We start from the raw sequence: 13,850 nt of genomic DNA, 5'->3' as shown, positions 1-13,850 counted from the left end.
CACTTGCAGTGCAGTTCCCAGATTGAGCAGACATGGACTCTGTGGATTCTATGGACTCTACACACCCGGACTCAACAGCAGTTGCTTTGCTTCTGTGTCCTACACCTTTGCTATTTCTGTATCATCATGCAATGTCGTTCCAGCATAGCAGCACTCCTTTTCTCTCTTCACACCATGCTTCCCAGAAAGGCCTTGGCCATCATCTTTTCCCTCCACTTTCTACCCACTTGTTTTCTGAGCATCTCTTTGGTCATGTAAAGACAGAGACAGGTAGCAGACTAGGGAAGCAGTTTTCTGCATAATTTCACGGCAGCTTGCCAGTGATAGAGAAACCCTTCTCTATAGGTTTTTGGTCGGTAAATTCTCTGGTTTTCTACGTCAGCGTTCAGACTGATTCAGTATCTTCTTATCTTAGTTTACATGGCCACTAGCTTAAAGAGACGTTGAAGTTTGCCACATGATACACACTGGGTCATTACCTGCCTGTCCCCAAGAACTATCTACTTTATAATTAGCATCAGTTCATTGAAGATTTGGAATTTAGGTTGTTTTTTCAGCCTTAATTCTTAATGAGATTGGGAGTTTTTTCCTTTCATTTTGCTGTGCTTTTGGTTTTTTCAGAACCTTCACTGGTATTTAGTGATAAGTTGGAAGGGGCAATTCTTAGAGCTGCTCAATAAATGGTATTATGAGGAAGACTCCTGACCTTACATTTTAAATGATAACTTTACTGGGATTGTGCATTGTGTACACCAGTTGAGTCACATTAAAATGATTAAATTCAATTGGACAACTTGATGTTTCAAGAAACACACCTCATACATCTGTTGCTTTACGAGTGATCAACTAGTTCAGAGCAACTAAGAATCGCTTTGAGACTGAGGACAAGTGGGAGTGAGGAGTCATGGATTTCAATCAGTCAGATGACGCAAGGGTCCATACTCAACACATCCAGAACTCATCTTTGTCATCAGATTGGCCCCAAAATGCCACTATCCAAGCCTGAAGACGTGTGTTTGTTAGTTTCAGTAGTCCTCATGTATTTGCTCACATACCTGATACGTAGCTCCTTTTTTGCTGTTTCGTTTTCCTTTTCTTTGTGTGCATAACATGTAAAGCATGATCTCAAATCATCAATTTCCCTTTTTTAAATTTCAATTTGTGTCTGAGTTATTGGTAAACGGCACTTGTTGCAAAGGGTAAAATGGTGAACTCTGTTGAATGTTTTTCCAGAGGAGGTGATATGGTCAATTCTTACTTCTTCAAAGATGTCAACAGTTCTGATATAAACCAAGGCAATGAACTTGGCATGTTAGCTTTTGTCTCCTGCAACTAGGGTTTGATGGTAATATTTTAAATTGTCATATTTCCTGATAGTTTCTTTCTTAGCTTCTTTTCATATTAAATTTAGTTGAGGATAGAATAATTAATTGAATTGAAGATCACTGGTCTTGTTAATATGCCTTTCACAGCAATGAAAAGCTAATCTTCCTTTGTTTTTCTAGCTTAATCCTGATTATCGAGATGCCCAAAATGAAGGAAAAAATGTGGTGAGTAGAACTGGCGTTTCTCCAACAAATCTCAAATGTATTGTTTGTATTTTGTATGGACAGATTGGAATTTTAATAGCAAATTTGAAGAGTAGGAACTCAGAGATTTTCTGAGTAGAGCCTGTGGGTCACAGGTAAAAGGTGATATGGTTTAGATTATGAGACAATGTTCAATAATGGGTGCTTGGGAAGATTTTTGCAATGCAACTTGGAGGCCATTGTTGGTGGAGTGCTGAAGGCATCTGGCATCTGAGAGATCTAATGGGTCTAGGTTTCGTTTCCAGAAATGCACAGAAATTAAGAAGGATAAACGGAATTATGGTGTGATGATGTTAAAATAGGACAATAGGATGTTCCTTTTGGATTCAAAATAATTTGAGTTTTATTTTTGGAGAACTTGAAGCATCCAGCTAACTGATTTTTCTGATTTTCAAACATGTCCTACTCGAAAAACATCTCAATCCTATTTTAACACCAGTTTTCATGACAATCTTTATGATTATTTACCCTGCTTATTTAGCCATCTGTGAAGAAGAAAGCTTTATGGTGACAACATGGCTTCTTTATTCAATCAAAAATTCAGAAATTCAGGATAATTTGATGTGATGCAGACAGAGTCTCTGGATGATGGGCTAGATTTTTAAAAAGTTTTAAAAAGCAATTTAACTAGATATTTTGATGTAATCTAGATACAGTCTATAATTCAGTTTTCTTAGAAGTTTAGCAATTCCTTTTGAAATTAGTAGGTATTATTACTGCATCATTCAAAATTCTACCCTTTGGCAGAAAGAATTGGAATGTTTCATTAACACGGCCAGTATCTTTGCATTGGTACATAGCTTTAGGTTTTATGAGGTTATTGATCTGGGGGAGGTGAATCCGATCAGAATTTCTGTACCTCATTCAATACTGTTTGACTCCCTTCTCTGACTGCCAGGCTTACAATAGAAATAAAGCTTTGAAGTATCAGGTAATTGGCCCAATAAAACCTTTAACATATCAAAATGTCTTTAAACATAGAGATAGGTTTATTTGATCAATTGGATCTCCTATTTGTAATTCAATTTTAGCGTACTGAGTGGGCCCTTCTCTTGTTGGTTTTCACATGGCTGCCTCAGGATTGTTGGGTTCTTACTCTCATATGATTTAGGAAAATGCTGTCAGAAACCAGGTTTAAAAAGCAAAGTGTGAATCATGGCTTCTTTGGTTCTTACTATAAGCTTGTCAATGGCCTCCACCCAAAGACCACCAGGAACACATGGGTGGTTGAACAAGTTGGGTTTATTACTTACGCAGCGGGAAAGGACACCTGCCATGGGGAGCTGTGGGGCATCTCAGAGCATGTCAGAAAGAACTTACTAGAGGATTTGTGTTTGTGTAAGGTGATTTGGGGAGGATTTAAGGAAGTGAGGCTTTGCTGTGGATGAGAATGCTGTCAGGAAGAGGAATTCTGTAATTGGTATCTTAATAAATTTTATCTATAGGGAGGACAGTCTTCTAAAGAAGCAACAGTCACTCATATTAGTTGGGGGAGAGGGATGTTTAGTCATTTTGTGGCTTGGACAATATTCATATTTTGTCTGTGTTTAGACATGATTAGGGAATGGTCTTGTTTTGTCTTGATCCGTCACGGTCACAGAGTGGCCTTGTCTGATGACATTCTGTGAAATTGTTCAACAGAGAACAGCATGGCCTTGCTAAGAGGACCAGACCACCTATTGGATGTCAGGGACTGCTGTTTTTCTCTTTCACAAGGTTTATTTTTGTAATAGTCTGTGTGACTTCTTCAGCATGGTGTAGGGCCAAGAGAGTCTTGTTCTAGCACCACCATTAACTTGTGTGGCCTTGGACCAGTGAGATAGCTTTCTTGAGACTCAGTTTCCCCACCTGTGTAATGGGATGAAGATGTTTGTCTTATGTACTTCACCTGCATGCCATGAGGATAAAATAAGATCAGACAGATGGAAACTCTTTGAATTTGTAAGTTATTTCTATTAAAAGAGCATCATATCAAAATTTCAAATTGTACAACTGAATTAAATCTTTGCACATCTCCTTTCTACTACATAATATTTGGTGATACTACTGATGATTTTGGCCTGAACAGAGTGGGAGAATACAGTCTTCCTCCCTATCCAGGGGTTTTACATCTGTGTATTCAAACATCCACAGATCAAAAACACCAAAATATAATAATATAAATTAAAAAACAATACGATGTAACAAGTATTTACCTGGCACTTACACTGTATTAGATATTATGACTAATGTACAGATGATTTAAAGTATGTAAGAGGATATGTATAGGTTATATGCAAATACTATGCAATTTTACATAAGAAACTTGAGCAGATTTTTCTATTTGCAGGGGGTCCTGGAACCAATCCCCTGCAGATACCGAGCGTTGACTACATAGGGCATGGAGGTTCTATGGAACAGCACAAACTATATAAATGATCATACATCCATGGTGAAGTTCACTCTTTCTGTTAATCAAACTTTTAGTTAGACTTGATAGTTTTTCTTCTTTTTATTCCAAAACACGACTTCTTCATTGACCTCTAAAGGTGAGAAAGAGTGCTCTTCTGTTTAAGCCGTTGTTACTGGCAGTACTTTAATTGCGTTCAACACAGATGGGTCTGCTTTTGCTGTGGATGTTTATGACTGAGTCTCATCTGTCATCTCAGGGAGACATCCAACTGGAGACAGTTGATTTAATTTTTTCCTCTCCAGAATACCTAGCTTGAGAGCAAAGAAAATTGGGAATGTGGATCCATAAAGCTAACAATATAGCTTCCTATTTTATAGACCATTTGCCACAGAGCAATAATTATTTTTCTGTCCAAAGAAGAAAACAAAGGAGCTGTTAGAGTTTATCTCCAGCCTGTGAAATATGCAATCAATTTCCCAAAACAGAATACTCTTTCACCTCAGATCTGGTTCCAGTAACACTGACTTTATTATGACCATGCTGATTTTTTCTTTCCTCGTTTTCCTGATGTTGTCTATTTAATGCCCAGTTAATATTTTTTTGTTGTAATTTAGAAACCTTTATCAAAATGTTGCCTTCTATATTTGAAGTTTCAAAGGTTCATGCATGGTGCCACTGAAATGAGGCGGTGCGTGTCAGAGCTCCCATTAAGACACAAATTGCTGTATTTATTCTACAAAGGAGTCTGTTATTTCCAATCTTACAAATGTACAGCATCCACAGGGACCCTGTAAACATTGGAACCGTATCAAGCCCAGCTGGGAACCTGACAGTCGTTAGTTTCTTCTCTGAAAGGCTGCGTCTTTTCAAATGGCTCTTTGAAGGGGAATTTTTTGGAATTAACACCACCCATCTTAACATTACCATATTTATGTGGAATGTGATCTGATTTTTCTTGGGAATGTCTGTTTTAGATGTCGGGGTTTCTGGCCATATTGGGCCAGATAATTCTTTGTTGTGGTGGGATGACTTTTGCCTGTAGGATGTTTAGCAGCGTCTACAGCCTCTACTCACCAGGTGCCAATAGCAGGCCCCTGATTGTGGCAACTACCAGTTGCCCAGAAATTGCCAAATGCCCCCTGGGGGGCAAATATTCCCTGTTGAGAACCACCAGTCTATGTGCATTTATATACATCAACAGAAATGTTTCAGGAACTAGGGAACTTTGTGGAAATACAACTGAAAATCCTGTTCCATAGAATGTGGAGGTGGGGGGAGGTGTACCAGATTCTGACAGACCCTCAAATTTTCCTGAGTACCAGATTCTGACCCCCACATTTCCTTGTTTTACTATATATTCATCAGTGACAAGGTGATAAGGAAAACACAGAAACAAAAGTTCTATCAGAAATTAATTTGAGAGTAGCAGTTTGTTAAGGAACTTCGGCAAGAGAAGTGTTTGCAGCTGTAAATGGCAGTGTTATGTGCGGTTACATAAAGTCAGTAGTGAGAGCCCCGGAGGATGTGAACAAAAACACACGTGCCTGCACATCGTTATGCTGCTGTGGCCACTCACAAGTCTGAACCAACTCTGCAAATGCAGACGTTTCTTACAGAATGTCTCTGGCTCCCAACAACAGAATTGCAACGTGATGTCTGTGCTAAAAATTCGATGACTCACACATGAGTCAACACAGAAGGTGTTCTAGGAGCTGACTGCTTTGCGGATGCCTGCAGGCCCCAGGCCGGCATAGGAAGCAAGGAGAGCCATTAGTTGAGTTGACTCAGCTGGCTTTTCATAGCGGATTTTCTCCATGTACCACCTGGGAGGCTGTGTGGCTTTCTTTCTGAGTGAAAAATGCTCGTTTGATTAAGAGCTCAATAGACCAGGTTAACATTCAAGGCCCTGCGTTACCCTAAATTGAGAGTGTTTTGGAGAGCTGAGGTTAAATTTAATACCTGTTTAAGTTCTGTCGTACCTTCATGTATTTTCATGATGCAAGAGAGAGGGCATTGCACTTCTGTAATTCTCTGTGGGAAACTAATGTTTCTGTGTCTTTTTTCTTAAAAAAATCAATATGAGTTTATAAACAAAAGCCACAAGGACACAATTTTAAACTCAATTGTCTTCAGGTTATAAAGATATATTTTTGACTTTTTTCTATATTGAGGCTTGAGCCATACATTAAAAATTGTATACTTATCACACGTTATTCAGATGTCATTAGAGGCTGGCTTGAGGGCACATTCCAAGGAGTGGGCTTGAAGTTTACTGTCAGACTGTCTACCAAGAGAGTTTATTAAGCAAATTAACAGAGTACAAGAGAATGAAAGCAGAATGCTTAAGGCTACAGTACAGTGCGCGGTGGCTCACGCCTGTAATCCCAGCACTTTGGCAGGCTGAGGCGGGTGGATCATGAGATCAGGAGTTCAACACCAGCCTGACCAGAAGGGTGAAACCTCGTCTCTACTAAAAATACAAAAATACAAAAAAAAAAAAGAAAAAATTAGCCGGGCTCGGTGGCAGGTGCCTGTAATCTCAGCTACTTGGGAGGCTGAGGCAGGAGAATCTCTTGAACCCGGGCATCAGAGGTTGCAGTGAGCTGAGATCACGCCCCTGCACTCAAGCCTGGGTGACAGAGACTCTGTCTTAAACAAAACAAAACAAACAAACAAACAAAATCTTCTAAACATGTTTGTTCTAAACATGTTTATTCACACATAAACAATTGTTGTATGCTATTTATAAATGGAGATTTTCATTTCATTAAAGCCATTTTCCAAGAACCTAAGTGAACTGTTGAAGGGTGGAATAGCGCATTCCACGTATCCTATGTAATTAAAATAAAACCAAAAGTCTTAAACAGTATGAGTAATTCAGAGTGACCTCTTTTAATTAACCCGAATTGGTGAGTTTTTTCTGTGTTTGGAAGAGAGTCTGATTGTTGTAGCGTGAGATTGTCAAAATAGAGAGGTCCCTGATTACTCTTGTTAGGGCTTTACAGGGAGACATTACCACGGAGGCTAGGATAGGAGGCAAATCTCTAGGAACCTGGGTCTTATCTCTTCTTATGAGTCTAGAAAATTTATTTCATTAGCATTTTAAAAGAGGAATAAATGCAGGGGGATTAACTCCTGTTAAATGAACTCACAAAAGACTGATGAATAAACCACAATGCCAACTTTCAATTGCCAAATAGATCTAAATATTTGGGTCAGTTGGTGCATTTTTCTTGAATTAGAATATGTATCAAAGGCTAAATTACAATATTGGTCTGCAAGAGACTCAGGAAATTAGATGACACATGCTCCTTTTAAGGATATGCTATTTTTGCAAGAAGACTGGCCATTTATTGAATCTACACGAGGCAATGGTGAGAGAAACTGTTTGATTCTCCGTTTATTTGGGTTACGTGCTGATCTTCTGTTAATAAGCCTTTATTCAAACATGGTTCAATATGACTGATAACGTTTTATCTTCCTTAGTTAATATTATGTTTTAATTGTGCCTTCCCAGTATTCCACTTAAGCCACTTGTACCCAAATCCCATTGCCTCTAATAGTCACAAAAATCCTTTGGGTTATTTGTATAACTGATTGATCTTGTTCATAATTTCTGTGTCCTTATATTCCAAGGCAATCTTCTCTCACATGTATTAACAACACTTAGTGTGCTTGTGGCTCTTTCTTTTGGCTGCAATATGATTGCAAAATCCAGGAGAAAAAGCTCTTTCCAGTATTTCTTTGCGACTGTAATTCTCCTGGTCTATTTCTCCCCAAGTTTTCATGTTACTGAGGATATCATTAAAAACAAACATCCTTTGCTTTCTTTTAGAATTATCACTTCCTCTTCTAAACCTCCTCCTTCCTTCCTTTTGTATGCCATGTTCTTCGTAATCATTGTCCTCTTCAGTATCAGATGTCACTACAGTTTTTAACCTTGAGAAGGAATTCCTACTTGCACATGGTCTTCTACTGGGCCCTGTAAAAGAGGATTGCATAGACCTTGTTCAGGCCTTTTTGCCTCAGCTGTTTGCAGTTGGACAGCAGTGTGGCTTTAGTGTCACTCTCAGATTTCAAGGCCTTAAGTTCAAAAACTGTGTTTTTGCCATCCGTATCTTATTATAACACCTAGATTTTAATGTTGAGCTACATGATATAGATCAATGAAGCAACACACTTTTGAGTTTGCCCTTCACTCCATCCTTCCTTCCATCCCTTCCTTCCCTTTCCTCCCCACCTGCCTCCCTCCCTCGCTTTTTCTTTTCTCCTTTTTGAGACAGAGTTTTACTCTGTCGCCGAGGCTGGAGTGCAGTGATGCAATCTCGGCTCACGTAGCCTCAACCTCCTGGGCTCAGGTGATCCTCCCACCACAACCTCCTAAGTAGCTGAGACCATAGGCATGTGCCACCATGCCTAATTTTTGTACTTTTTGTAAAGATGGGGTTTTGCCATGTTGCCCAGGCTGGTCTTGAACTTCTGAGCTCAGGTGATCCACCTGCTTCAGCCTCCCAAAGTGCGAGGATTATAGGCATGAGCCACTGTTCCTGGCCTCTTTTTCATTTTAAAATTGTATATAGTTAAGGTATATACCATGATGTTTTGATACACATATGTATAGTAAAATGTTACTGTAGTCAATCAAATTAACATATCCATCATGTCACATAGTTGCCTTTTATTTTAGTGATAAAAATACCTAAAATTGGCTCTCTTAGCAAATTTCCAGTATAGAATACACGATTATTAACTATACTCCACATGCTCTGCATTAGATCTCTAGCCTTATTCATCCTACAGATATGTGACTTTGTACACTGTGACCTCTATTTTCCCATTCCCCCTGCTCCTGATAATCATCCTTCTATTCTGTTCTCTTTATTTCTATGTATTGTGTGGTTTTGTTTTTTTTTTCTGTTTTATTGTTGTTTAGATTCCACATATAAGTGAGAGCATATGCTTTTTTTCCTTTCTGTGTATTTTTTTTTTAACTTAGCATAATGTTCTCTAGTTTCATCCATGTTGTCACAAATGGCAAGATCTCCTTTTACAAGGATGAATCATATTTTGTATATAAACGTATATTATATATAGCGCAAATTTCTTTATCTGTTCATCCGTTGATGGATACTTAGGTTGTTTCCATGTCTTGGCTATTGTGAATAATACTGCAATGAGTGTGAGAGTGTATGTTTCTTTATGAGGTGGTATTTCATTTCCTTTGGGAATATACCCAGAAGAGGTACTACTAGGACTTATAGTAGTATTATTTTTAATTTCTTTAGGAACTTCCATATTGTTTTCCACAATGGCCATGCCAATCTGTGGTCCCACCAACAATGCAATGCACAAGGATTTCCTTTTCTTCACACCTTCCTCAGCACTTGTTATCTCTTGTCTTTTTGAAAATAGCCATTCTAACAGGTGTGAGGTGACATCTCATTGTGGTTTTGATTTGCATTTCCTTGATGATTAGTGCTGTTGGGCACCTTTTCTTATACCTGTTAGCTATTTGAATGTCTTCTTTTGAGAAATGTCTATTCAGGTCCTTTGTCCATTTTTTAATTGAGTTACTTGTTTCTTGGCTGAGTTTTGTGAATTCCTTATATATTTTGTATATTAAACTTTTATCTGGCTTAGTTTGCAAACATATTTTTTAAATTCCTTGGCTGCTTTTTCATTTTGATGATTGTTTCCTTTGCTGTGTAGAGCTTTTTAGTCTGATGTAGTCCCACTTTGTTTATTTTTGCTTTTGTTGCCTGTGCTTTTGGTGAGATAGCCAAAAAATCCTTGTCAACATCAATATGAAGAAAGTTTCTTCTAGGAGTTTTTTGGTTTCAGATCTTATGTTTAGATCTTTTGAGTTGATTTTTGTGTATGGTGTATGATAAGGGTCCAGTTTCATTTGTTTTGCATGTGGATATCTCGTTTTCCCATCACAATTTATTGAAGAGACTATGCTTTGTCATTGTGTCATCTTGATGGCCTTGTCAAAAATTAGTTGACTGTGTATGCTTGGGTTTATTTTTGGGCTTTCTATTCTATTCCATTGGTCTATGTATCTGTTTTTATGCCAATACCATACTGTTTTGATTAATGTTGTTTTGTAATATAATTTGAAATCAGGAAGTATGATGGCTCCAACTTTGCATTTCTTTTTTAAGATTGTTTTGAAGACTCTGGATCTTTGGTGGTTCCATTCAACTTTTAGGGTTGTTATTCCTATTTCCAATTGAAAATGCCATTGGAATTTTCACAGGGATTGCACTGAATCTGTATATTGCTTTAGGTAGTATGGACATTTTACTAATATTGATTCTTTCAATCTATGAACATGAGATATCTTTCCATTGATTTGTATCTTCTTCAGTTTCTTTCCTCTGTGTTTTATAGTTTTCAGCGTACAGCTCTTTCACTTCTTTGGTTAAATTTATTCCTAAATATTTTATTCTCTTTGACGCTATTATAAATGGAATTGTTTTTGATGCTAATATAAATGGAATTGATATCTTTTCAGATAGATTCTTATTGGTGAAAAGAAATGTGACTGATTTTTTGTATGTGGATTTTGTATCCTGCAATTTTACTAAATTCATTGATTAGTTCTAACAGTTTTTAGTGGAGTCTTTAGGATTTCTACATATAAGATCCTGTCACTTGAAACAGGGATAATTTTACCTCTTCTTTCCCAATCTTTATTTCTTTTTCTTGTCTATGTGCTCTTGCTAATAATTCCAGTACTGTGTTAAATAGAAATGGTGAGAGTGGGCAGTTTTGCCTTGTACTAAGTCTTGGAAGAAAAGCATTCAGGTTTTCCCCATTGACTATGATATCACCTATGGGCTTTTCATAAATGGCCTTTATCATGTTGAGGAAATTTCCTTCTACACTTATTTTGTTGAGAGTTTTTTTTTTTTTATCATGAAAGGATATTGAACTTTGTCAAGTGCTTTCTCTGCATTGATTGAGATGATTGTGTGCTTTTTATATTTTATTCTGTTAATGTGGTATATCACATTGGTAGTTTTGCATATGTTTAAACCAACCTTGCATCCTAGGGATAAATCCCACTTAGTCATGGTGTATACACTTTTTGACCTGCTGTTGAATTTGGTTTGCTGGTATTTTGATGAGAATTTTTGCATCTATATTAATAGATATTGGCCTATAGATTTTTTCTTGTGGTATCTTTGTCTGGCTTTGGTATTAGGGTAATGATGGCCTCATAAAATGAGTTTGATAGTATCTTTTCTACTTCTTTTTTTTTTTTTTGGAAGAGTTTAAGAAGGATTGGTGTTCTTTGAATGTTTGGTAGAATTCAGCTGTGAAGCCATCTGGTCCTGGGCTTTTCTTGGCATCTTGTTTACTTTTGTTTTCAAAAAATAAACCCAGCAATAGGCAGTCACAGAAGTAGAGCAAAAAAGGCAAACATGGAGAGTCCATTATGTTTATCTTCTCCAGGTTGTTAGTTGATAGTTTTCTGGGAGCCTTCTTGATGATCAAGGTCTCTCTGTAGCATAATAGTTAACAGGTTAGGACTGTGGAGTCAGTTAGAGCTGGATTTGCTATTCAGCTCCACCACATGAGAATTATGCAAACTGGCCCCTAAAGCCTCAGTGTTCTCATCTAAAAAATAGATTAATAATATTAACTCATAGCTCTCGCTCCTTAGTAAGCTATACATATTTTTAGACATCATTTTTTTCCCTGCCTGCCAATAAAAAGAATATTCAGTGACACTGGACGAGAGGCCATTTTTCTTGCACACTCCTGCTTTTCTTCTAGTGTACCACACTAACTTCCCTTTTCTTCTTTTTCCCCTCTTGCTACCTTTCCATTCAAACTAGCTCACTCTCCCCCACTTTTTTTTTTTTAAAGGATCTTACTCACAACCCATTGTGGGAATTGCAATGCAGGATAAAACTGTAAAAGTGCTGTCTAAAGTTTCAAAGAGACTAATTAAAACCCAGGGAATAAATTTCAATAGAATTTCACTTGAGTAACTGCCAACTACCACTAGAGGTTAACTGCTAACTACTACTAGAGATTATTTGGGAAGAGATTCCATGATCCTAAGCTATTAAGGCCATTGCGCCAGCCGTCTCTTCGAACTCATTTGTCTGGACAGACTACTCTCATTATTGGGTTATTTAAAGGCATTTAGACTTTCTTCTTGAGGGACGAGAGGGTGGGTTTCCCCTTCATAAATTTTGTCTCCAATTCTTAGACTTCTTCATCCTTCATGCAAATCACCATGAAAGTGGGTCCCATGACCCCAGGTAACTTTTTCAGAAGACTTGGGGGAGGAGGAGAGTCTTAGCCGTGAGTTCTTATTTACTCTTAGAGGGGTGACTCCTACAGTATTTAAGGGCCTCAGGCCTGGCCTCTGGCTTGGGTTGGCTTGGATTCAGGCCCTTTTCAGTTGAATTTGGGGCTGAGCGTTCATTACCACCATCCACTGCTCCCCTCCTGTTCTCCATCCTTTCTCCCCACCCCCTCTCCTTCCTTCTTTCCCTCTTTTCCCTTCTCCTTCTTCTTCCTTTCCTCCTTCTTCCTCCCCTTTCTTTTTCCCTTTCCCTCATCTTTCATCTCTCTTTAGGTAACTGCACTCATCTCTTTGCTCAATGGAAATTATAATGCTTACTTTTCTCCCTCTTAAATTTTTTGTTGTGGGATTAATGAGAACAACCAAAGGAATGGCTTTGGTATTGTGAGAAGCTCTGTATAAATTCGGAAATATCAGCCAGGTGCAGTGGCCCACTCCTGTAATCCCAACCTTTGGGAGGCCGAGCAGGGAGGATCGCTTGAACTCAAGAGTTCGAGACCAGCCTCAGCAACATAGTGAGGTCCAGTTAGTACAATAATTATAAAAATTAGCCAGTGTGATGGCACACGTCTGTAGCCCCAGCTACCCGGGAGGCTGAGGTGGGAGGATCTCTTGAGCCCTGGAGAGTGAGACTATTGTGAGCCTTGATTGTGCCACTGCACTCCAGCCTGGGCAACAGAGTGAGACCTTGTCTTAAAAAAAAATTCAGAAGTATTATTTGCTAACTGTTTCTGCATTTTCTTCGTTCCCACATGCCCATACTCCTTTACGATGTATAGTATGCCAAGTATGCCCTTTTCTAGTCAATAAACAGTGTTTATATTTACAAATAAGAAACTACTGTTATGAGGGTCACCCTTTGTGGAGAGTTTGCTGAACCCCTGCTTTCATTTAATTATGAATTTTCATCTCTGTGGAAGACATAGAAGTCAAAGATGACAAGAGCTACCTGGTGCTGCAAGGCTGTGAGGGTTTTAGCAGATAACAACCCTCGTCGTGTTTAGGAAACCTGGCAGTTCCCTCTGCCCATTCCCGTTTCAACGGTGCTACCAATTTATGCACCATTTACAGAAGAGGCCAGAAACAAAACTGCAAGGCTTTTTTGATCCAAATAAAATGATATTGACACTCTTTGGGAGGGGGTAGGGACTCCAAGTGAATGTTCTGGGATGATCAGGAGTAATATCTTGTCACAGCAGCCATTAAAGAAACACTTGCCCATGGATACAGTATGCTGCTTGCATTTGCCTTTTGAGTGTCCCTTCCTTCCCTCAGTTTCATTCACCATCCTGTGATGGTGCAGTGACAGTGTGTCTGTCTGTCTTTCTCTCTTCCATTCTCATTTTCAAATTTCGCCTATTTTAATAAATATGTGTAAGTCACTATTTTTATCTACTAACTACCAAGCTTATATTGCATCTCCTGTTTTGGTTTCTTGTGCAACCAGTTCTTCCATGGGGTACTGGGACTTACGGAAGTTCAAGTAAAAGCACAAACTCATTAATCTCATGTTGGCGTCTGCTTAAAATGGTAGGGTGTGCTG

At 38.4% G+C, this 13,850-nt stretch overlaps 1 protein-coding gene across 2 annotated transcripts in view; it reads left to right on the top strand.

Moving 5' to 3' along the window:
* Positions 1-13,850, top strand: part of ITPR2 (inositol 1,4,5-trisphosphate receptor type 2) — a 492,964-nt gene that overhangs the window by 131,316 nt on the left and 347,798 nt on the right. For both annotated transcript variants that reach the window (XM_023209041.2, XM_023209040.2), the window contains one exon: positions 1,506-1,550. In XM_023209041.2, coding sequence (XP_023064809.1) covers positions 1,506-1,550 — 45 coding nt within the window. The remainder of the gene's footprint in view (positions 1-1,505; positions 1,551-13,850) is intronic.

Source organism: Piliocolobus tephrosceles, chromosome 10, assembly GCF_002776525.5.
Source record: "Piliocolobus tephrosceles isolate RC106 chromosome 10, ASM277652v3, whole genome shotgun sequence".
Lineage (NCBI taxonomy): Eukaryota > Metazoa > Chordata > Mammalia > Primates > Cercopithecidae > Piliocolobus > Piliocolobus tephrosceles.
The sequence above is the reverse complement of the archived record's forward strand: the minus strand, read 5'-3'. Positions and strand labels throughout refer to the sequence as shown.